General features: G+C 43.0%; 2 protein-coding genes across 2 annotated transcripts in view; one reads left to right on the top strand and one right to left on the bottom strand.

Annotated features, from left to right (window-relative positions):
* Positions 1-6,299, bottom strand: part of ABLIM3 (actin binding LIM protein family member 3) — a 181,186-nt gene extending 174,887 nt beyond the window's left edge. The window contains 1 exon segment of the mRNA XM_067463718.1: positions 5,817-6,299. Coding sequence (XP_067319819.1) covers positions 5,817-5,832 — 16 coding nt within the window. The 5' untranslated portion in view covers positions 5,833-6,299.
* A 15,378-nt stretch (positions 6,300-21,677) lies between these two features.
* Positions 21,678-22,655, top strand: part of SH3TC2 (SH3 domain and tetratricopeptide repeats 2) — a 57,950-nt gene continuing 56,972 nt past the window's right edge. The window contains exon 1 of the mRNA XM_060765091.2: positions 21,678-22,090. Within this exon, the coding sequence (XP_060621074.2) occupies positions 22,039-22,090 (52 nt within the window). The 5' untranslated portion in view covers positions 21,678-22,038. The remainder of the gene's footprint in view (positions 22,091-22,655) is intronic.

Below are 22,655 nucleotides of genomic sequence, written 5' to 3'. Positions count from 1 at the left end.
AAATAAGAGGCTTAAAGGAGATCCTCAGCTGCTAAAAACTGGCATAATTCCATGAAAGTCAATGGGGTGTGGTGCTGATTTACATCAGCTGCACTTCCTGTCCAGAATCTTTAGCTTGTTGCGGGGGAGTATATGAAATATTATTAATGTCCCACTGGATCAACAGCAATTTTCATTTACAAAGGTGCTTTGTGATCTTCATTTCATTAAACCTGGATGTAAATTAATTCTTTTACAGGTGACAAACTGAGGCCGAACTCTTGTAACATTTGAAAAGCAATCCACAGCTGAGCAGAAATCTAAATACTGATCTTCTATGACCAAGTCCCACCAATATTCCTGAAACACCATCTATCTTTTTTCTTCCTCGTTTGCACTAGATGAATTTTGTGATTGGAGAACTTAGAAAATGACATGATTCAATGGCACATTTCTGGTAAGAGAGCACTTACTTATAGAATGAATCAGATGCACAGAAACATATGCTAATGTCAGCAGAGAGAAACACTGGAAGCGGGGGGGGGGGGGGGGGCAGTCAAAGAGAGAGAGAGAGAGAGCTACTATAGCCTTTTCATAGTAGTACAGTACTGTTTTTAAGGTTTATGTATAGTCTTTTAATACATTTCAACGATTAATGTTTTCATTTTATAAACTGTTTAATAGCTCTTTAAATAACTCTTATATTTTATTACTCTTTTATTAATGAGTGTGTATAGTTTTAATCTGTTTTGCTTTAAAATATGTTGTTAGCCACCTTGAGTACCATTAATGAAAGAAACATGGAATAGAAATGAATCAAACAAATAAACAAGACAAATTTGGGGTTGAAGAACAAGTACTGACTTTGTCACAGTAAGGTTCTTTATCTACTATACATTCCAGTCATCATACAGAATTTGGGGTCAGTCCCCTCACTTGACTTTGTATCTCTCACCTCACCTGCTGGCTAGACAGAATGTCCCTCCCTCTTTCTCTCAGGGCCTTCCACGCAGCCTTATATTCCAGAATATTAAGGCAGAAAATCCCACATTATCTAAGTGTGGACTCTGATAACCCAGTTCAAAGCAGATATAGGATTTTCTGCCTTGATATTCTGGAATATAGGGCTGTGTGGAAGGGCCCTCAGTGAATTCAACTAAAAATTTTGTTTCCTCTGGGTCTGTGACAGTTCTTATGCACTTATATAGGGCATGTCCAGACAAGGGTAAAACCCATGCCAAAGTGGTTTTTGTCCTCATAAGCTTTCCTGGGAGGATTGGTGGCTACATGCCATCCTGGTAGCTACTGAGATGGCATACAGCCACCTAGAAGCTCCGCAAAGCAACCCTTAAAATTAAAAAATAAACTTGCCGAGTCGCCATTGAGATACTTCTTCAGTGCTCCTGGTGCAAAATAATAATAATGATGAGCCAGGAAACTAGGGGTGAGGAAAAAAAATGCTTCTCCCCAATCTCCTGGCACATCATTTCTTCGAGCTAGGAGGACTGAAGGAGTACCTGAATGGTTGCTGGGTAGGTTTTTTTTTTTTTTAATTTTTAAGGGTTGTTTTGGGGGACACGGGGGAAGGGGGTTGGTGCCATCCCACACATTTGGGCTCCAGGAGCCCAAAAGGTGCAAGATGGCTGTGGGAACTGACCCCTGGGTAGTTCCAGTTAGTCCTGGAACTACCTGCGGGTGAGTCCCCACAGGCCCAATACCCCCTTCGACCCAAATCTTTCAGGAAGGCCCAGATCTAATGGGGATATTTAATTACTTTGGAAAAACCAAGGTTATTGCAAATTAATTAGTTTTTACCGGGGCATTGTTTGGACTCTCCCAGTAAAAACCCAGACAGGTTCTGGGATATGGGGCTGTCTGCATGGGCCCATAGTCTCCCTGCATTAGAAACAGAACAGCATCTGTTTCTGAGGAAGAAGAGAACAAAGACTGTAATAAGCCACCAAGATTTTCAATGATAACTGGCACCAATGAAACCTTTTCTGTTATCTTTGCCAGAACAAACAAAACACTGAAGAATTTGCAACCTGGGGAATTAAAGTACAATGGGACAGTAGCCAGTAGAGCATTAGCTTGGCATTCCATACTACAGCTCAGAAGGACTGTATATGACATAAAGCATGATCCATTCCTAAGTATGTTTACTTATAAGTGTGTCCCAGAATCAATAGGCAATCAAATATTTGTATGAATGACACTTACGTCAGCTTATAAAAAGTGGTACTCAGATTAAGTTTTCCATACTTTTATATTATTTGATATCTGCTTTTTCAAAAGGCAATATTTAATGAGATGATCCAAGCTAAAATCTGATAATCATCCACAGCATAGCACCAAACTCTAGAACAAGGGCAGACAAAATGCAGACCTTCAGTAGCTTTGGACTTCCAGCAGCCTGGCTTTCACAGTCAATGGAGAGGGATTAATGGAGCTGAAGTCCAGAATAGTTGGAGCTCTACTTTCTAGCGACTCCTATCAGGAGATGACCAAAAGCTAAAGGAAAATAAATCCATGATGAGCCTACTGAAATTACACCTATGGTTTCCAGTGTCGTATAGATAGTTCATTTCTATCTCAGTCATGTTCCAATATTTTCCCTTTGATTTCTCCCATATAAGTGAATGGTTGCCATTCATTACAATGAGAAAAAAAGCACAGAACTCATAGTTTGTACTGTGGAAAAGACAGCGGAACACACAAGACTTTACTGAAAAAACCCTGCAGTGGAGGACATCCCTTAAAGCAGTGGTAGGAAACGAGATCCATACAACAATAGAGCTCCTAAGTATGATTCCCTCTACTCCACCCCATTTTACAAAAGGATTGTTGCAATGCAAGCTTCAACAGAAATCCAACCCATCACAATGAGCATCACTGAGTTAGAAGCATGATAGTATATTATTAGGCATTGTGAAAGTAGGCATAACACAACATTGGCGGCAGCAGGGGGAGGGGAAATGCTTAATTTTTTTCCATCCCGCCTGGTGCAAGAGTTCAGAATTTGGGGGCTTTGAATTCATCTGAATCCAAAGGGGAAAGGGGTGATTGGCGTCCAGACATTCCTGAATGTTAAGACGAAATTATTCATTGTAAAATACTGGGGGAGCACAAAGCGCTTTGCAAAGGGAGGAGAGCATGTCATTCAGACTCTCCATGCCATGATAGTGAGAGGAAGACAAAGGCGTAGAAACGTGGTGTGACAGATTGGTTCAGCCACTCTTTGCCAGTTCCCACATTGGCTCAGCCGGCCAGACGTCGGCAAGATTAGGGACAGACCCCGGTATATGATAAAAGGCACTCCTGTTCTTCAAAGGCCACACTGGAGGTAACAGGCCATTCAGCTCTTTCTCTACCTCCTCCTTAGCATCATACTACTGCTGGGATGACAAATGTGTCAGCTGACGCTGGGTGAGAACAAGGCAAGCAAAGGCAGTGCATGTGCATAGGGGGCAACACTTAGTGGCACATTAATGAATTTATGAAAAGCTGTTCCAGGAAACAATAATTATCAGCATCCAAACTGGCTATTAAGCTCTAGAGAAAGAAATGCCCTCCAAACATTTGTGTCTTTTTCCCATCAGAGGACATCTCCACACCCACTTCAGTCCTATTTTCCCTTTGCTTTTGTCTTCTTTGCAGATGTCTGGGGAGGCAGAAAATACAACTCAGCTCCCTTGATAGTATTACATATCTCCCAGTTCTTGAGTGCAGCATCTAAGCAGGTCTTGTTCCTTTTGGTGGTTGTGATGCCTATGGCATGGAACAACTAGAATGGCACCCTGTCAGCGGAACGCTTCCCCAGCCACCCAGGTGTGGCTCATGTGGGAGCTACCTGGAAAGTTTACTTTCCTTGCCCATGACACAGCCAGAGAAATCTAGAATCACCTGTTTCTTGGGTCACAATGTGCAGCCAAGGAATGTTTCCCTGGCAGCTGGCCTCAGGGTTGCAACCAGCATTGCCTGCTTGACAGCAAGGCTTTCTCTCAGCTGGCAGAGAGGAAAAAGACAGGAGGGGCCTAGGAGGGAGACACCCTGCCACCCCCCCCCCCCCCATTTCTTTTTGAAGGGGATCCCGGTATACTTGTCTGTGGATACTTGTTTCTCAAAGTCAAATCCCATTGACTTATTTTCGGCTTCAATGGCCATTGGCCATCCAGGAACCCAAGAAAAGAGTTACCTCCAGATTCTGGAGTTAACAACATCTGACTACAAAAAAGCATGTGAAATGTGTTCAAAGGAGGGTGACTAAAATGATCAAGGGCCTGGAGAACAAGCACTATGAGGAGCAGCTTAAAGAGCTGGGCATGTTTAACCTTCAGAAGAGAAGGCTGAGAGGATACAAGATGGCTATGTATAAATATGTGAGGGAAAGTCATAGGGAGGAGGGAGCAAACTTGTTTTCTGCTGCCCTGAGGACTAGGATGTGGAATAACGGCTTCAAAGTACAGGAAAGGAGATTCCATCTGAACATGAAGAAGAACTTCCTGACTGTGAAAGCTGTTCAGCAGTGGAACTCTCTGCCCCAGAGTGTGGTGAAAGCTCCTTCTTTGGAGGCTTTTAAACAGAGGCTGGATGGCCATCTTTTGGGGATGCTTTGAATATGATTTTCCTGCTTCTTGGCAGGGGGTTGGATTGGATGGCCCACAAGGTCTCTTCCAACTCTATGACTCCGTCAATGAGCTCTGAGTCCTTCCAAAGGTTGGCATAGCAGGTAGCTAGTCTAAAAAGGTGACTGGTTTCATGTCTGGCATACCAAAAGTATTTCCCCAAAACAGAATGAGATTGGGGGAGTGATAAGAACATTAGTCACGCTACTAACAGCATCATGGCAAAAAGGGAGGGGTGAGATATTGAGGGGGAGATCTGTATGGTACAGTGGGTTGAGTGTTGGAATATGACTCTGAAAACCAGAGTTTGAATCCCTGCTTGGCCATGGAAATTCACTGGGCGACCTTGGGCAATTCAGACTCTCTTAGTCTCAAATCTTGAACAATGCACATTTTCACAGCCTCAGATGAAGGCAATAACAAAACCCTTTGGAATTTTTTTTTGTAAAGTTGAGTTTGCTTTGGGTCCCCCTAAATCTGAAATGACACAACAGCACATTCCAAAATGGATCTTTTCTTTATTTGCTGCCGGGGCCACAAAACGAGTACTTTCCTGCACCTGATTGATCTGAACCACAATATTTCACACAACCTGTTTCTGACCTGTTTGGAAATTGTCTAGAAATGAGTGGCTTTCTTTAAACACCGCCTTGATTTGTTTTATGGCTTCTAGAGTACATTCCATCATTTCTTTTTTCACATAAAGATGGCACTGTGTCTTACACTTGTATATGAAAGAGACGGGGAATTGACTGACACATACATACTGAGATAGACAATCTCCCCAGACTAGTGATGCTCCTGCCATTTCTCTGCCTGTCTGTTTGAACTCTGCCCTGGGACGCCCACTGATGGCATCACGCCAACATACAAAGGGGCAATGGCACCGATTGCAAAGAAGAGCAAGGAGGCTAAACCCTGGAGTCGCCAAGTCTGTGGCTGTGTGTGTGTGTGTCTCCCTGTGTGGAAGTGCTTGTAGCCCTGAACATGCCTGCCAAACGTGTGCCTGTGGGAAGGAAGGGGAAAGGTTCCCAAGGCGCAGGTGCCTGTGTATTGGCACTCTTTTTCGAGCAGGGCGCCCAAGCCCATCCCTGGCCCCTCCTGCTGTGCCCTCCCCATCCCAAGAAGCCCAACCTGGGCTCTCCCCTTCTTCTCCTCCTCCTCCTTTTTCCTCCTGCGGGCAAAGCAAAGGAAGAGGCAAGTGCTACTCACTGCTGGTGCTGCTCATGTCGGGCTGGCGCGGGTCTTCTCATTCAACAAAGGCAGGCAGGGGGTCCGTTAGGATTCTCTCCAATGGGTTTCCCTTTGGAGTGGCTCTCCTCCTCTCTCTCTCTCTCGTCCTTTTTTGGAGAAGAGCGCCAACCCAAAACGGGGGGAGAAAGAGAGGGAACACAGTCTCCACTGGAGAAAGCGCGCTGCCTGCCGCCGCCTCTTCTCTTCTAATCCATTCCTCGCAGGTGTCTCCGGGATCCCCTGCGATCCTCCTCCCTCCCTCCCTCCCTTCCCGCTTGGTTCTTGGCGCTGAAGCCCAAGGAGGGAGGATAAGAAGGTCAGGGCGGGGTGAGGAAGGAGAGGGGCGGGGGGAGAGGAGAAGGGGAGGCAAGGCAAGGCAAGCCGGCGCCGCCTCCGCCCGGGAGCCCGTGCCAGGCAAGGTGCCCCTCCGAGCCCGGACCAAGGCAGCCCTCCCGGGGACAGCCGCCCGCCCGGCTCTCAGGCAAGCAGGCAGGAGAGGCGGGGGAGCGCGGTTTCGGCTCGCCTCTGCGCCTCCTTGGGCAGCGCCAGGGGGCGGGGATCGGGGGGAGAAGCGAGCGGAGCGGAGCGGGGAGTGGGCGCCTAGGTCGCCGGCTCGCTCGGCCACGCAGCCAGGCCCTCCCCGCGCCTCTCCTGCCCTCCTTCCTCCAGCCTCGGAGCGATTCCACGCCCAGCTCGCTCTCCCTCGCCTCCTTCCCCGCCAAGTTTGTGGGCACCACCAGCACCAGCAGCAGCAGCCTCTTTCAGGTGCAGCGGGGGGAATACCTCCTCCTTTGCATCCGCTCTGCCCGGCTGGCTGGCTGGCTGGCTGCAAATTGGGATGCGAAAGGAGGGAAGGAGAGAGGGAGGGACACGCATCTCCGTGGGGCTGGGTTTGCTTCCCTGCCGGAGGGAGGAAGGGAAGGGAAGGTGGGGTGGAGAGGCCTTCTGCCCCCTGCTGGCCACGCGGAGAGGCGCTCCTGCCCGGGCCACGCACCCGGTTCACGCGGGAAGCAGGAAAGCAAGGAGGGGAGGGAGGGAGGGAGGGCCACGGAAGGCGGAGGCCCCTCCCCTCACATATATGTAAGCATATATGCACATCAGAAGGTACAGGCAAAGGTTTCCCCTTGACATTAAGTCTAGTCATGTCCAACTCTGGGGGTGGTGGACGTACACACACATATGTTAGTATACACACGTACATGCATAGTAAAGGTTTCCCCTTGACATTAAATCTAGTTGTGTCCACTCTGAGGGCTGATGCACGTATACATATTAGTATATACACATACATGCATATGAAAGGTAAAGGTTTCCCCTTGACATTAAGTCTAGCCGTATCCAACTCTGGGAGGGGGGTTGCACATACATGCACACACATTTTAGTATGCACACATACATGCATACTAAAGGTAAAGGTTTCCCCTTGACAATCCATCTAGTCGTGTCTACTCTGCGGGCTGGTGCACCAGCCCGCAGAGTGGACACGACTAGACTTAATGTCAAGGGGAACCCGGGGGAACCCCCTTCCCCAAAAGTTGGATATGGCTAGACATAATGTCAAAGGGAAAGCACCCCATTTTAGTATACACACATACATGCATATGAAGGGTAAAGCTTTCTCTTTGACATTATGTCTAGCCATACCCAACTTTTGGGGAGGGGGGGGGTTGCACATAAACACACACACATATTAATATACACACATACATGCATACTAAAGGCAAAGGTTTCCCCTGAGATTAAATCTAGACATGTCTGACTCTGGAGGTTGGTGCTCATCTCCATTTCTAAGCCAAAGAGACGGCGTTGTCCGCAAACACTTCCAAGGTCATGTGGCCAGCATGACAGCATGGAGCACCATCACCTTCCCATCAAAGTGGTACCTATTGATCTACTCACATTTGCATGTTTTCAAACTGCTAGGTTGGCTGTTAGCTTGGGCTAACAGTGGGAGCTCATCCTGCTCCCCAGATTTGAACCACCGACCCTTCAATCAGCAAGTTCAGCAGCTCAGTGGTTTAACCCGCTGCCCCACCAAGGGGCCACATACATGCATATATTTTTATATTCACATATATACATTCATTATGTGTTTTCACCCCAACTTATGACAAGCCCAAGGGCTATTATGGGGATTTTATGACAAGATTTGCTCAGAGGGATTTGGCCTCCACCTTCCTCTGAGGCTGAGAGCATGTGACCTGGGCAAGAGCAACCAGGGAGGATCCATGGATGAATGAGGATTCAAACCATGTGACCTCATCACACGAGGCTTTTTTGGCACCCAAGGACACTTCTCTGCCAGTCCAGTAATGGATGGGCACACTGCCCATCCCACAGCATAACTGGACATCTGGCAGAGGCCCCACCTACAACTGAAATGGAAGTGTCACACAACGTTTCCCCATGGCTGGAACCAAGCACAAGCCTCCAAGATGGCAAAGATGGGAAAGCCTATATATACCTCTATCTATGTGCAGTTGTCTGTCTTGTCAGTGTATAACGGCATTGAATGTTTGCCGTGTATTTGTTCTGTGATCTGCCCTGAGTCCCCTTCAGGGTGAGAAGGGCAAAATATAAATTCTATAAATAAATAAAGAGATCTTGGCCACAGCATCCTGTGCTTTCATGAATTCACATTTGGACGTCATGGACTCTACGGGGAGCAGAGCCTGAGGACAGCCCAGAGATGTCTGCCATTGGTGTAAAATGTCATTGATTGCTTCATAGGCAGTAGGAAAAGTCCAAATAACATTATATCCAATTTCTACTAATTGCCTATTCATTCCCTTTTCAGCTTCATTCAAAGTCCCATAAGATTTGGATCCCAAGTGCTTTTTGGATCACTTGCCCCGTATGTATGAGTCTAACTTTTGAAATCTTGGAGCAGACCTTTGCTCATGGTTTCCTGTATGGGCACTGGGTTTCCAAGTCAGGCCTATCCCAGACACTGAGATTTCAGGACTCGACCCTTGTCAGATCTCACAGGAGAGGTGCATAGGTAATCTTACAGGGGCAATAAAGGACAGTCCCTGGTCATGTCATTGAGTGCCAAACTTGAAATATCTATCACAGGTGCATGCAGTAGACTTTTCAAACCAATATTTTAAGGCACTGTTCTCACTCTGAGATTCCTCCTCTCACCCTTGTATCTGGAGAAGAGTCCAGAGTTGTGGGAATCCTCATAGGGATTACTTGGGAGCAATAATGCAAGCAAGGGCCCTCCCATTTGTGACACCTTGGCTGGAAACCTCCTACTTTTGATGATGTGTTAGGCAACTTCAATAATTATTCTGTTTATTATGTTTATGCTTATTTATAACCCGCTTTTTGTCTCTACAAGGAGTCTCAAAGCAGCTAGTTAGATTTCATCATCTGTTGTGTCTACAATCCATTAAAGGTTATCCCAGAAATTTAATTCTCCTAGCTAGTCTCAAAAGTACTACTTGATTTTAAATGTCTTTTTATATTAAAACAGACTTAACATGGCCATCTCTTTGAATGCATTCCATCAGGTCCGAAGCTACAACTGGCAAAATGCCTTATCCAGGTTTGGCTGTAATGCTGCTACAGTGTATTCTCTTGCCTTGTGATATATCTTTTTTTTACTTGATCCATTATTACTGTTTTAATAATATCCCTTTTTGTGCTTGTATCCTATATCTTTTTTTGTAAATTACTTTGTGGTTCATTAAAAGTGGCAATATAATAAATTAATAAATAAATAAATCTTTTGCCAAGTCTTTTTTTCAGCGGACTTCTATTCATAAGAAACCATGTTTTGTGGATTCATTTTGCTTTGGTTTGGTTTTTGCTTTGTTTGATAGCTTGTTTAAAGGGTCTTCATCATTAGTTGGTGCCTTACCCCTAACTTATCAGGAACATGACTATCACAAGAGCTGTGGCCCTTTGAGAAGAATATAAGCCATATTGTGTTGTTGTTGTTGTTGTGCACTTTGTGGCTATCTCCAGCTGATGGTGACTCTAAGGTAAAACTATCACAATATTTTTTTAGAGATGATTTCCTTTTGCCTTCATCTGAGGTTGAGAGAGTTTGATTTGCCAAAGGTCACCCAATGGTTTTCCATGGCTGAGGACATATCTGAATCCTGGTCTCCCGAATCATTATCCTGTCCTTGAATGCTCCAGGTGCCACACCGATTCCTGATAATGTCTCTCTTTACACTGCACTCAAAAATGGGTTAAAAAACTGCCTTAGTTGTGTCCACAAATCCATCTGGGATTCTGAAAAACAAGTATTTTATAGTTAAATTGTGCAAAGCAGACCTATTGCCCATTTAAAAGGTGAATTGCTACCCTTTTAAATTGGTAATAGGTCAGAGAGGAGATAGAAAAATGTGGGCTGTGGAGATTGGAGGAGCCATGAAAACAACCTTGAGGACATGACCACATGTGACCCCGTAGGCTGCACTTTGCATACTTTTGCTTTATCTATGTCTGGAAATCTATCAGACATCCCTCTCAATGCTGTATTCCTTCCATACTTTCTCTGTGGTTTCTGTGCAGACTGTAGCCAGTAAGTCAAATTTTAGAACTATCTACAACATCCAGGATGTATGCGGCATTAACAAATACACAGTCTGGTTGTTGTGCTTATCCTATGATCTGGTTATATTGCTGGTGACCAAGGGAGAGCTGGTGTCATTCTCTTTTGGGCAGCCATCGCCCGCAGGCTTGTCATGCCATCATTATGTAAGCATGTGGCATGACACAGAAAAGAACAGAAATGGGACCTTGAAGTGGCAGGATGGGGTGGAGCAGATGGGAGGACTGATTTGGCACCCTGAAGACATTCCTGCCAACCCAACCAGTCATTGACACAAGTAAAAACCTGTGTCAAAACACAGCAGTTTGCAATTCAAATGATAGGACTTGATGGCTCAGTGGCTCAAACTTGCTTTACCTGCGATAGACAAGATATTTATATGTTTTGCTGGTACCCACACAACTCTGAAAAAACTGTGGTAACAGTGCATAACTTTTATGCCAATCTGTCAGCCTGTATCAGCACAGGCTGCCATGCTCCAAAAAAGACCACAGGCTATTGTCAAGGTCTGGGAAAATCATCTTGAGTTTTGCCGGGGACACCTGGGGAACCTTAGAGGCTCTTTGCCAAATTTCAAGCTACAGAGACATGGGATTAGGAGTGCATGAAAGAGGCTCCTTTGTGCTGCAGGACAAGCTTGACTCTTTGTGCGCGCACACACACTCACACCCTCTGCCTCACCCCCATCACTCTGGCCAATCTTTCAACTGAGCTGTCTCTCAGTTATGCCACTGGCAGCCTGGGCCTCTTCTCCTCTGTTTGATTTGGGGGAAACAGGTGGTGCGGGTGACATGATGAGACAGGTAGGAGGCTATGTGAAACATGTGCATACTGTCAGTTATGCCTGGAATGAGATGCTTCTAGGTCATCTGTCTCTCACTGGAGGTGGGTGGGCGGATGGGTTGGGATACTGGAACCAACGTTGAGAGCCAGACTGTAGAAGAAAGGCCTGTTTGTTTCTCTGTTCCTGTCAATCCTTTGTGGCCCCCAATGCCACGAGTTAGAAAGCTACTTTTTGAAACAACATCTCAGAATCCCCCACCCAGCATGGCTATTTTCTGTGCTGACTGGGTGAGTCTGGACATTGCACTCATCCCTCCGTATTTGCAGTTTTGACTTTTGCAGATTTGATTATACAGGAATTTGAATAAAGCTGTTCTCTCCAGGATTCTCTGGGTTCTCCAGTGTGATCAACTTCCTCTAAACATGCTGGGTTCTCCATGATCAACTTCCTCTAAACATGCTGGGGGACCTAGAAATTTCTAGAGAGAATACCTCTTTAGGAGTCTCTTGGTCCTCCAATGCAATTCTATGGTCAGCTTCCAGTAACCATTGTCTATAGAATCACATGGAAAAACCTAGAAATTCCTAGAGAGGTTCTCCAGGAATTCTCTCAGGTAAAAAATAGCAATAACTTTATTTGAGGTTTTTTCTCATTCATGGAGATCCTTTGCCCTGAACTCTACTGAATGTGAAAGACTAACTGTATATAAATTTCCCATGAGCTGCACAAATGATGGCAATGACCACCAGCTTAGATCAAGAAAATCTGTGGAAACTGATCTGGGAATTTTTGGAAAGGATTTTGACAATCAGAAAACATACCAACTGTGTTTTGTGAACCTGTATGTGGGAACCATGGCTTCTTCTGTTCTATTTCTTGACTTTTAGCCAAAATGCACTGAATTTCAGTTGACTAGAAAGAGGCCTCAGATGCTAGCATGTCTCACACCTCAGTTGTCCAGCCACCCTCCAGATTTCTGTCACCCAAACCTTGCTTAGCATTCTGATCTGGACGGCAATCCTCCTGAAACCCATTATCTTGGATTTCTGTATACAGATTGACCCCCATATCTGTGGGAGCTCTGTTCCCAAACTTACTGTGGAAACAAGAAAACTTGGATAATAGCAACATGAATGACTTCCACCTGGAGTTACCATGGAGTCATGTAGGAGGATCTAAAACTTTCAAGAGGAGACGTGAATAGGAGAAACTACAGATTCTGGTCCTGTGGACACAGGGGTTGTACTTTTCTCTCCAGTAGTTGGTCTGTCACTCATACTTCCAAAGCCCTTTTTGGCCATAATCTTCCATTCTTTTCTTGCTTTATATGGCTTTCTTTTCAGAAATAATTACTTCACAATTTCTAACATCTTCCTAAGAATCCCTTACTGCTTTAAGCAACTATGCTCATCCCAACATGCCCCTGCAACTCTCTCAGGATACAGTTGTGGTACTGACATCTGATCTCAGTGCTGGGTTAAGGTGTGGTGGTTCAGCATCATTGTCCATCTTTCTCTAAACCAACCATCTCCAGATGTGCTGAATGACTAACCTTAACATCCCTAGCCAGCATGGCTATTGGTTATAGTTCAACACATCTGGAAGATACCAGATTTAGGAAGGCTGCCTGGCATCTTACTTTCTACTAAAACAAACCTCTTGTGTTACTTTATTTGGAGATATTTTTTTCTGAACTTAACATCTTTTTTCTCTCTTTTCCTTGCCTCTCTCTCTTTCACTTCTCACGCTCTTTCTGTGAAAGATGAAACTATAAGGCCTTTAGGGCGAAAAACCTGTCTTTTGGGTATTATAATCTGTAGGCAGGTTAGTATTTTCTGGTCTCCTTGAAATCTGGGTTTTGTAAAATTAATTACATTAAACAAAGCTAATAGTTATAATGATAGCTGAGATAGTTTTTGTGGTGAGAGAATGAGGACAAACTATATATCTTTCTACTCCAGCTAAACAATGAACTTGAAACATCTGCAGAAGATCTACAGAGGCATGTACCAAAACCGCCAATTCTGCATTCAAAAATGCATTCAGTGGCTATCTGCAGAGTCTGGTACAACCCAGTATACTAAAACCACTATACAGGGGTTTTTTTATTCGTGGTTTCACATATGGCTTCTTATATAGACTGTATCTTCCCCTTTGTACAACTGTTGTTTCTTCCATTCAAAACAATAAGGTTCACTATATATATTATATTGTTTTTAGCGTTGTTAGTTAAAGATAAAACGGGATGACAAGAGATAAAGCATGATATAAATAAATATCACCATCATCATCTACAATTTCATGTATCCACACAAATCTGGGAATACTGTATATTCACTGTGGATGGGGGGGGGGGGGCCATGCTTTCCTTCCCTACATATGATTTTTAATGGTTGGCAGGAAATACTACTAGAACCAATAACTGAACAATAGGTGATGAAGCATTGTTAGCTGGCTTTCAGTCATCTTTGGCCAAAATGGGTAACATGTTTTATGCTCTGTCCAGTGTGAGTCTCATATTTTTATTTATAACACTCTCCCACATATCCTGATAGTGACTTGACCTGTTCTAGTTCAACTAAGACCATTATATTTAATCTCTAGACTTAGAAATAAGGCAAAAACACATTTTCTAGGCTTAATACTTCACACAACACCAACATCCTGGCTTAAGAAATATACCTGATCAAAGGGAGAAATACCCTTCCAAGAGGAAGTGTAGAAATCTGAGACAAAATGCTTTAAGAGATGGGTAAGCCTGGTTCTGTGCATGTTTACTTAAAAACAGGCAATGCCAAGTTCTTCATCAGGGCTGAACAAAGTGCAGGGGTGTCTGGGTCATGTGTATTTGGCAAATTTTGCATTCTTTTTTCCTATATATATATATATATATATATATAGCCTCAAAATACCCTCAGGGGACCCAGGAAGGACAAAAAAGCATATTTGCAAACAAAACTACATTTTTTTTGTGGGCATGGGTTTGGTAAGGGGTGTAGTCCCCCAAGTTCTCTTGGAGAGTTAATGAGGTCCCTTCATTCTCTACAGTTGTCCCATCTCCCATTCAGAAGAATTGCCCAAGTAAGTTTCCATACAATCTTAGCTTTGAATTCTCATGATTCAGAGATGTATTTCTGGGTAGGCATGAAGAAATTATCTTTAACATGCTAAATGCATGTTTAAATAATAATAATAATAATAATAATAATAATAATTATTATTATTATTATTATTTTATTCTTATATCTCACCACCACCTCCCAAAGGGACTTGAGGTAGCTTAGATGGGGACCAAGCCCAGTATAAACACGGGTTACAAAATAACCTTTGTTTCTAGCAATAAAATATAATTAAAACAGTAAAACCAAAACAATAAAAATTTCTTTAAAAAATTCAACCGACATCGTAACCAGTAGACAGGAAAAGTGGGCTTGATAGGGCAGGGCAAGGGCTTGTGCAAATGCAAAACTTTAGGGCAAGGCCGGAAGTAAAGTGCTGGGAAATCAAACCCATAAACTAGGGTTGGGCAGACCTAATCAGGTGCTAAACCATTATTCAAAGGCACATAACCAGAAGCCAGGAAAAGTCAGATTTGATAGGGCAAATAAATAGCAAATAAAAAGCAAATAAAATGTAAGATCAAGAGAATGTATGTGAGAATATCACATTTATAATTAAGACACTTTAAAAAAAATTGAAACATTATTGTCATACTGGAAACACTGTTGCACAAGTCAGGGTGCACAGCTAATATTAAAATATAGCAGGCCTTTCACATTTGCAGGTTTGACTTTTGTAGACTTGATTATGTTTTCTCTGTGAACTTCTAGATTTCCAATCACACTGGAGTACCTAGAGATTCCTAGAGAGGTGTTCTTTCAGATGAAAAAAAGGAACATTTTAATTGATGATTTTTCACTTTCACAGAGGTCTTATGCCCTAACCTCATCAAATGTAGAAGGCTGATTGTAAAAATAAGGACCAAACAGTGTAACATTCTAGTTCTTTCTGTTTCAAACAGAGCATACAATGACATTTTACATGCCTAGAGATCAAATGGTAGTCTTGCAGACCTGTTTATGGTATCCAGCAATTTCATGAGCTGAGGGGCCTTTCCCATGTTTTTCATATTGCTATTTGACTGGCAGTTGTGAATGGCAACCAAAAGACATCCATGTGTTGCAGAACTGTGTACCTGACTTGATTTTCATATACGATTCAAGTGTCAAAAGAGTACACTGCTGCTTTGTGGAAATTCAGCTTGGCCCTTTCCCCAGTGCAACTAACCATGAAGAAAATGGCACCCAAAGTTCAAGTACAAAGATTGGCAACAATAGCTTCAAGACTGCAATTCCCATCGTGCTTCAGTGTTGACTGTGGTGGTTAGGGCTACTGGAAGCTGGTGTTCTACAGCACCTGGAAGGTATATCTGTGACGTATATAAGAAGTATATGTGATGCACTCATACATCTCTCCTCTATGCACATGTGCCATCTTAACTTCTGTTTCCCGTTAGCTAATTTGCATCAAATGAATAGTGAAACATAGATCCAGCTAGGGAACTGTAAGGTTCAGGTTTCTCTAGATGGTTTATCTGGGTCAAAGAGGGTTCAAATGAGTACACAGTCTGATGGATTTGTTCTCTGGTATTTCTGACAAGTTCTAAGAGATTCTACAAACATTATACACATGAATAAAATGGATGTGTGTGCAAGCAATCTCTACTATAAGTGGAAATGTAAGTGCAATCTCAAAAAAGATGGCAAATTATTGAACAGAGAAAGGAAATTAGACCGTCAGTTCTGTTGATTTAAAACTGAGATTTGGCCAGAGATATGAAGGGAGAGAGTACTTAATTCTCCCTATGGGAAATGCTTGTTCTCAAGGGGATGTAAGGATGAGGGAAGGACATTTGCCTCAAATTGCCTTACACTTTCAATATTTTGTTGATTACTATTACTCGATTTATTAGTTAAACATGTCTTAAATGTTATATTTGTATATTTAATTTTTTAATCTTGTTAGTTTGGGCTATTTTGTAATTATATTTTGATGTTGTTTATTTATTGTTCTTGATCTGTTTTGTTACGTCTTGTTGGCAATGAATGTTTGCCATTTTTTTCTGTTCTACACTGTCCTGAGCCCCCGGGGGAGATAGGGCGAGATAAAAATAAATTCTTCTTATTCTTCTTATTCTCCTCCTCCTCCTCCTCCTCCTCCTCCTCCTTCTTAGGATCCCACAGTGACACAATGGTTTAAACCTTGTGCCAGCAGGACTGGTAGTTTGGTAGTTTGAATCCAGAGAGTGGGGTGAGCATCCCTCTGTCAGCTCCATCTTCTCATGTGGGGACATGAGAGAAGCCTCCCACAGGATGGTAACACATCTGGGCATCCCCTGGGAAATGTCCTTGCAGATGGCCAATTCTGTCACAACAGAAGCGACTTGCAGTTTCTCAAGTCATTCCTGACATGAAAATAATAATAATAATAATAATAATAATAATAATAATCTATAATTGCAGGGTGTGGCCAAAACATGGGCTGTACCAAGATAAGACCAGGCCAAACTAGTTCTAGCCCAGACATTTATAATAATAATAATAATAATAATAATAATAATAATAATAATAAATTTGTATTCTGCCCTATCTCCTCGAGATAGGGCATTTACTGCAACACTAACTTAGATTTTTTTGATACTACAAAGTTGTTTAGCCTGTTATTGTGAATAAACAAATAGAACTCAAACACATAGTAACAGCCCCGTTTTGGCAGATTTTAAACTTTTTGCTCTGTTATTTCTGGAGTGATTTCCCCTAACCCCAAAACGCTTCTTTCCCCCTTATGTTCCTTGAATTGTTTTCCCAAGAAACAAACTCAAAGTTGCTCCTGCTACATTTCGGGTAAATCTTGTTCCAAAATGTTACTAATGTGTCCCACTAGTATAACCATTTTGAAAACAACAGCAAACCACAACCTACTACATGATTGTGGTGAGGTTTACCAAGATATTGAGTGTAAATGAAAATGAAGCACTTCTATCATTCACTTCTGGTTTTATAAAATCTCCTCCTCTTTCTCTATCCTGCTAATATTAACTCCACGTCCCCCCCCCCCCCCAGCCCAACAAGTTCAGAGAAGTGTTATGCTGCCATCTTATACATCCTTGTGTGGGGCTTATCTCAAAGAAGATAAGTATGAGAAGGCACTTTTAGCTTCATAAAGTTTTGCAACTATTTTGCAACAGAAATGGAGGAGGAAAGACCCTTCCCAGCCTTTAGGCTCCCCCCCCCCTTAGATGACAGTACTTTGTGCACTCACAAAAATGACATTGTGTTCTTAAGAATGTGAGAAGACCCCGAATACATCTAAACTGACCCTCTGGGGGTGTGGGAGCAATCCAGCATCAATTGTCCCCACAGGTACTCCTTTGGCCACCATGGGGGTGGAAAGGAGTCTCTGGTGTCCAGTGTTGACTGGCCACCCTAACCCCCATGTTGTGGCGGTCTCTGACCATGATACAGGACCTAACTGTTCCCTATCACTTGCCTTACATCAGCCAGAGCAGTGGGGCAAGGGAAGAGGTGAGGAGAACCACTCCTCCTCTCACCCTCTATCCCAGTTGATTGCAAGACAAATGACAGGGAACAGAAAGGTCCTGTGCCACGGTCAGAGTCTGCTGTGACATGGCAAGTGTGTGTATGAGCGGGGGGGGGGGGTACGGAAACTACCATTCCATGTCCCCAGGCTACCCAAGCCCAGGGAATGCATGGAGGCAGTGGAAAGAGTTGGGGCTGATTCCATTTGGGAACCAGTTCAACTGCCCCCATTGACCTTAAGTTGGGGGAAAGCCCAAATGCTGAGCCAGAATTTGAACTTCCATATGACTTATGTGGATGATCCTAATTTACACCAACATAAATGATCAGTGTAGATGCAGCCAGTCTCCATTTGCTAGTTCTGAAGTGAGATTATTCAGCTATTCGTCAGCTTCTGTATATGGAATGAAGAAGTGCCATTTTAACCTTTGCTCAGGTGGCAAAATGTCTTGGATCAGCCCTGTCCTTCAATGACCAGGTGTTAAGATTTTTACATATCCAAAGACGCTGCAGCACCAATCAGGCGCTGGAGAGTTCATTGCGATCAGAAATACTTGACATATGTATCTGCTGCCATCTATTGGCCAAAAGGATGTAAAACAGACAGCCTTTGCACTGTAAGTGATTAATAGTAGGGATAGGGAAAATGATTCCCCCCCCCCCAACAAATAGCCCCAATATGGGTTTCATGAGTGTCTAAAACTCCTGACAAAAAAGTGTCCCAAACACATGAGAATCTTTTTATTTGAGGATTTATTTTGTGTGAAAAAATATGTGGGAGATTTGTGCAGAAAACATGGTTGTCTATACGGAAAATTCCAAACTGTGAATAGTCCTTTAAAACTGTGCAGTGTTCAAGGACAATCTTGCAGCAAAGGAAAATGGTTAAATTGTTCAATCTTGCTATTAGAATGAAATTTACAAATGTTGACATTTCTAATTGACAGAATTTTCTTATCGTACCAAGTATGGAATAAAAGGTAAAGGTAGTCCCCTGACATTAAGTCCAGTCATGTCTGACTCTGGGGTGTGGTGCTCATCTCCATTTCTAAGCCGAAGAGCCAGCATTGTCCGTAGACACTTCCAAGGTCATGTGGCCTGCATGACTGCATGGAACACTGTTACTTTCCCGCCGGAGCGGTGCCTATTGATCTACTCACATTTGCATGTTTTCGAACTGCTAGGTTGGCAGAAGCTAGGGCTGACAGCGGAAGCTCACACTGCTCCCCGGAATCGAACCTGCGACCTTTTGATCAGCAAGCTCAGCAGCTCAGTGCTTTAACCCACTGTGCCACCGGGGGCTGGAATAGGAAATGCAAAAAATATTACATTGGAACACATTTTACAATTCTTTAAGGATATTTTTGTATTATTTTAAAATTGTGTAGATTCCTTGTCTCCCCCTCCCTTCTTGCCCCATCATCCTGGCTGACAAGCAGAACCCACTTCGCAGCCTGAAGGGCTGGAGGAGACAGTTTGGGTGGACATTCAGCAGTGCCAAACACTGGCAGTGGGGACTTCTTTCCATCTCCACAGTGTCTGCAGAGCTCCCTGTGTGACCCATATCCAAATCCAATTTGGTATATGACACATCAGATCAGCAGTGAAGTATCACACATTAGAGATCTGCCCTGAACCTTGTCTAGACCTTTATAGTTATTGAAAATGATAATACCTGTTATAATGGCGTACACATTTAATACTGTTAGTATTAAAACATGTACTCTAATGTATATTATACAACACCTTTTCCCGATGATGCTGTTTAATGCTCTTGTCATTTAACTATGTGTTTATTTTAAAAAATAGTCTCCAAACAACTGCTCAAATATTTCTTTTTAAGAGGTTTCACGTAAAAATATCTACAGTATACTTATGCTCTGGGTCCCTTTGACCATGATAGACACAATTGCTGTAGTCTGGCATAAAGATAAGTTAGAATTACCTTCAAGCTTGTTGTTCATGAGCTGCATTCCAATGTACATAGCCCAATTGCTCCCAGCAGGAAGGACACTTAAACTAAGCAAAACTGAAGATTTAGCATTCTGTCCAGATCCAATGTCTGGTTTGTTGTCCCTTTTAGAAGCCAGAGTGGCAAACAAGGGATTAGTGTGTACGTGGGTACATAATCATTAAAGATTGTTAATTTGTTAAACAGCACACAACATCTACTCTGGAAGCCTGGTGGTGCTGGTCTGCTGTGACCAAGGCATAAAAATCTTACCTCCCTACCCTTATGTCCTAAGAAAAATTAACTTATTAACTTATTCGAAATTAATACAGTGATCCAATACAAATTCACCTGACAGTAAATCTTACTGAACTCAATGAGGCTTATTTCAAAATTATCCTCATCATTATCACCACCACAACCATCATCTCAGAAGTAAGTCCCATGAAGTTCAGTAAGCATGACATACATATGGATGCATGACTTGAAAAAAAGAAAGAGAGAAAGGCATGGGCAGGATAGAGGCAGGATACACATTCAGCCAGCTGTGTTCTTTTGCTCTCACATCTTTTGTACACAACATTTCCTGGACCATGCTTGCTCCAAAATCACTCACTAGCAGCTCTCATCAGACCTCATAATGCCTACAACTCACTGAAGGAGGAAAAGGAGAATGATGGGTCTGTGAAGAGAAAGAGACAGGATAAGAAGATGAAGTGTTAGCCTGAGGAAGAGTTTAGTCAAGTGCACATCAATACAGGACAAAAAATCCTAAAGCAGTAGTTCTGCCTTCAACTCCCAGAAACCCTAAAAGCTGATAAACTAGCTGGGATTTCTGGGAGTTGTAGGCCAAAACACCTGGGGACCCACTGGTTGAGAACCACTGTCCTAAAGACATATTATGAGGTTCACTGCAACACACCCCAAATAACAACAACAACTGGGTGCAGTGCCTAAAGACCTTGGCCTGCACTTAAAAACAATAGGTGCTGACAAAATGACCATCTGTCAGCTGCAAAAGGCCACCCTACTCGGATCTGCACACATTATTCGCTGATACATCACACAGTCCTAGACACTTGGGAAGCGTCCGAGGTGTGATCCGATACAAAAGCCAGCATAGTAATCTTGTTTGCTGTGTACTAATCTTGTTTTGCATCTAATAATAATAATAATAATACCCAGAATATATATAAAAAATGAAAAGATATCTGAAATGACTCAAAACCTCTCTTCTCCAGTTGCCACCTTTAATAAGGTGGCACTGGAGAAGTCTAATAACTTGGGACATTAGCCTTCTGCTGTAAATGGCCTAGCTTGGTGAAATGGTTTTGGCTACCTATAGACACCCTTCCAAACACAGTACCAGATTTCTTAATTTGTATGTTTTGAGATAAAAGGTCCCAACCCCCTCCTTCTGTTCTTAACTTCTGTACCATAAATCTCTTGCAATCTTTGCTCCAAAGGAAACCGATGATTTAAAGACTGCTACAAACTTCCCATGGCTCAGGAAAGAGGAAGCAAAGCAAATAACAACATTAAAAAATGCCTATTTCTGAAAAAAAATTACAGGTTTTTTTTTAACCAGCTTTTGACGAAATATAGATTTTGTGAATATTTGTGGGGGGGGGGGGGTAAGAAAACCTCCAACAAAAATATATATCCCCCAAAACTCAGCAAAGGCATAATACTCAAGACCTAATCAAAGCCCGCTTGTATTGCAGCCTGTGTTTACAAGAACAGAGAAGTGAAATTGAAAGTTATTCTTCTTGCAGATCACCCAAGTGCAGGTCAAATATTTCTGATAGGGTGACCTCTGAGTTCCTCAGGATTTCTCCCAGCAGGCTTCCCCTCCACCCTGGCCCCACATATCTTGCCTATTGTATAACAATCTGCTTTTTGATTCCCTGCCAATGGATTCAAAATGGAGACGGAGATGAAGGTTTATTAGGTTAGTGTAATGAGGTTTCTTGATGTGGTGTCCCTTATCAGAATTCCTGTGAAGGTTTTCTAAAAGGAGGAGTTGCCTTCTTTCCAGATTAGGAAACTAGAAATGGATTTTGTTTCTCTCAGGCATAGAAGTTTATTCGTTGACAGGTAATTTTTCTTCTACCACAGAGTGGGATTCACTTATATCTTTTCTCTAAAAATGATAGGAAAGGACTAGGGCAGCAAGCATTTTCTCTTTTATTTTATTCTAGACTTAGTGCAGCTAACCAGCAATAATGCCAAATGGATTTTTTGAAGTTGCAAGCAATGGAGATCCTTCCTTAGTGAAACTAAGCTAACTGCGTGGATAAATGGATCTATTACAAGATGTCCCGCCTATCCAGATGAATGACACAGCAGCAGGTAAGAAGCAAATGTTTCTCATTGTAAAGTATTAAAATTGTGCTATAATTTCAATGATAGTGTAGTGAACAATATTGTTGTTGGCATTATTATGTGCTTTTACACTTTCAGCATGTCTATGCGGGGCTGCATTTGAAGACAGTTCAGAAATTGCAATTGGTGCAAAGATTGGCAGTCAGGTTACTAACTCGGGCTAACTATAGTGAGCACACCATGCCCCTATGGAAGCAGCTCCACTGGCTGCCGATAGGTTTCTAGACTCAATTCAAAGTGCAGGTTATTATCTATAAAGCTCTACTCTGTTCGGTCCAGTCTATCTTCATGATCAACCGCATCTCCTCCTATGAACCATTGTGGTCTCTAAGATCTGCCGGGGAGGCCCTCCTCTTGGTCTTGCCTCCGTCTCATGTGCAGTTGGTGGGGATGAGGGAGAGGGCCTTCTCGGTGGTGGTCCCCTAGCTTTGGAACACCCTCTCCAGAGAACGTAGGCAAGTCCCCACACTACAGCACTTTTGGAAAGAGCTAAAAACTTGGCTCTTTCAACAGGTATTTGATAACATTTAAG

Source organism: Anolis sagrei, chromosome 2, assembly GCF_037176765.1.
Source record: "Anolis sagrei isolate rAnoSag1 chromosome 2, rAnoSag1.mat, whole genome shotgun sequence".
In the NCBI taxonomy this organism is placed as follows: Eukaryota; Metazoa; Chordata; class Lepidosauria; order Squamata; family Dactyloidae; genus Anolis; species Anolis sagrei.
This window is presented reverse-complemented; position numbering and strand designations above follow the sequence as displayed.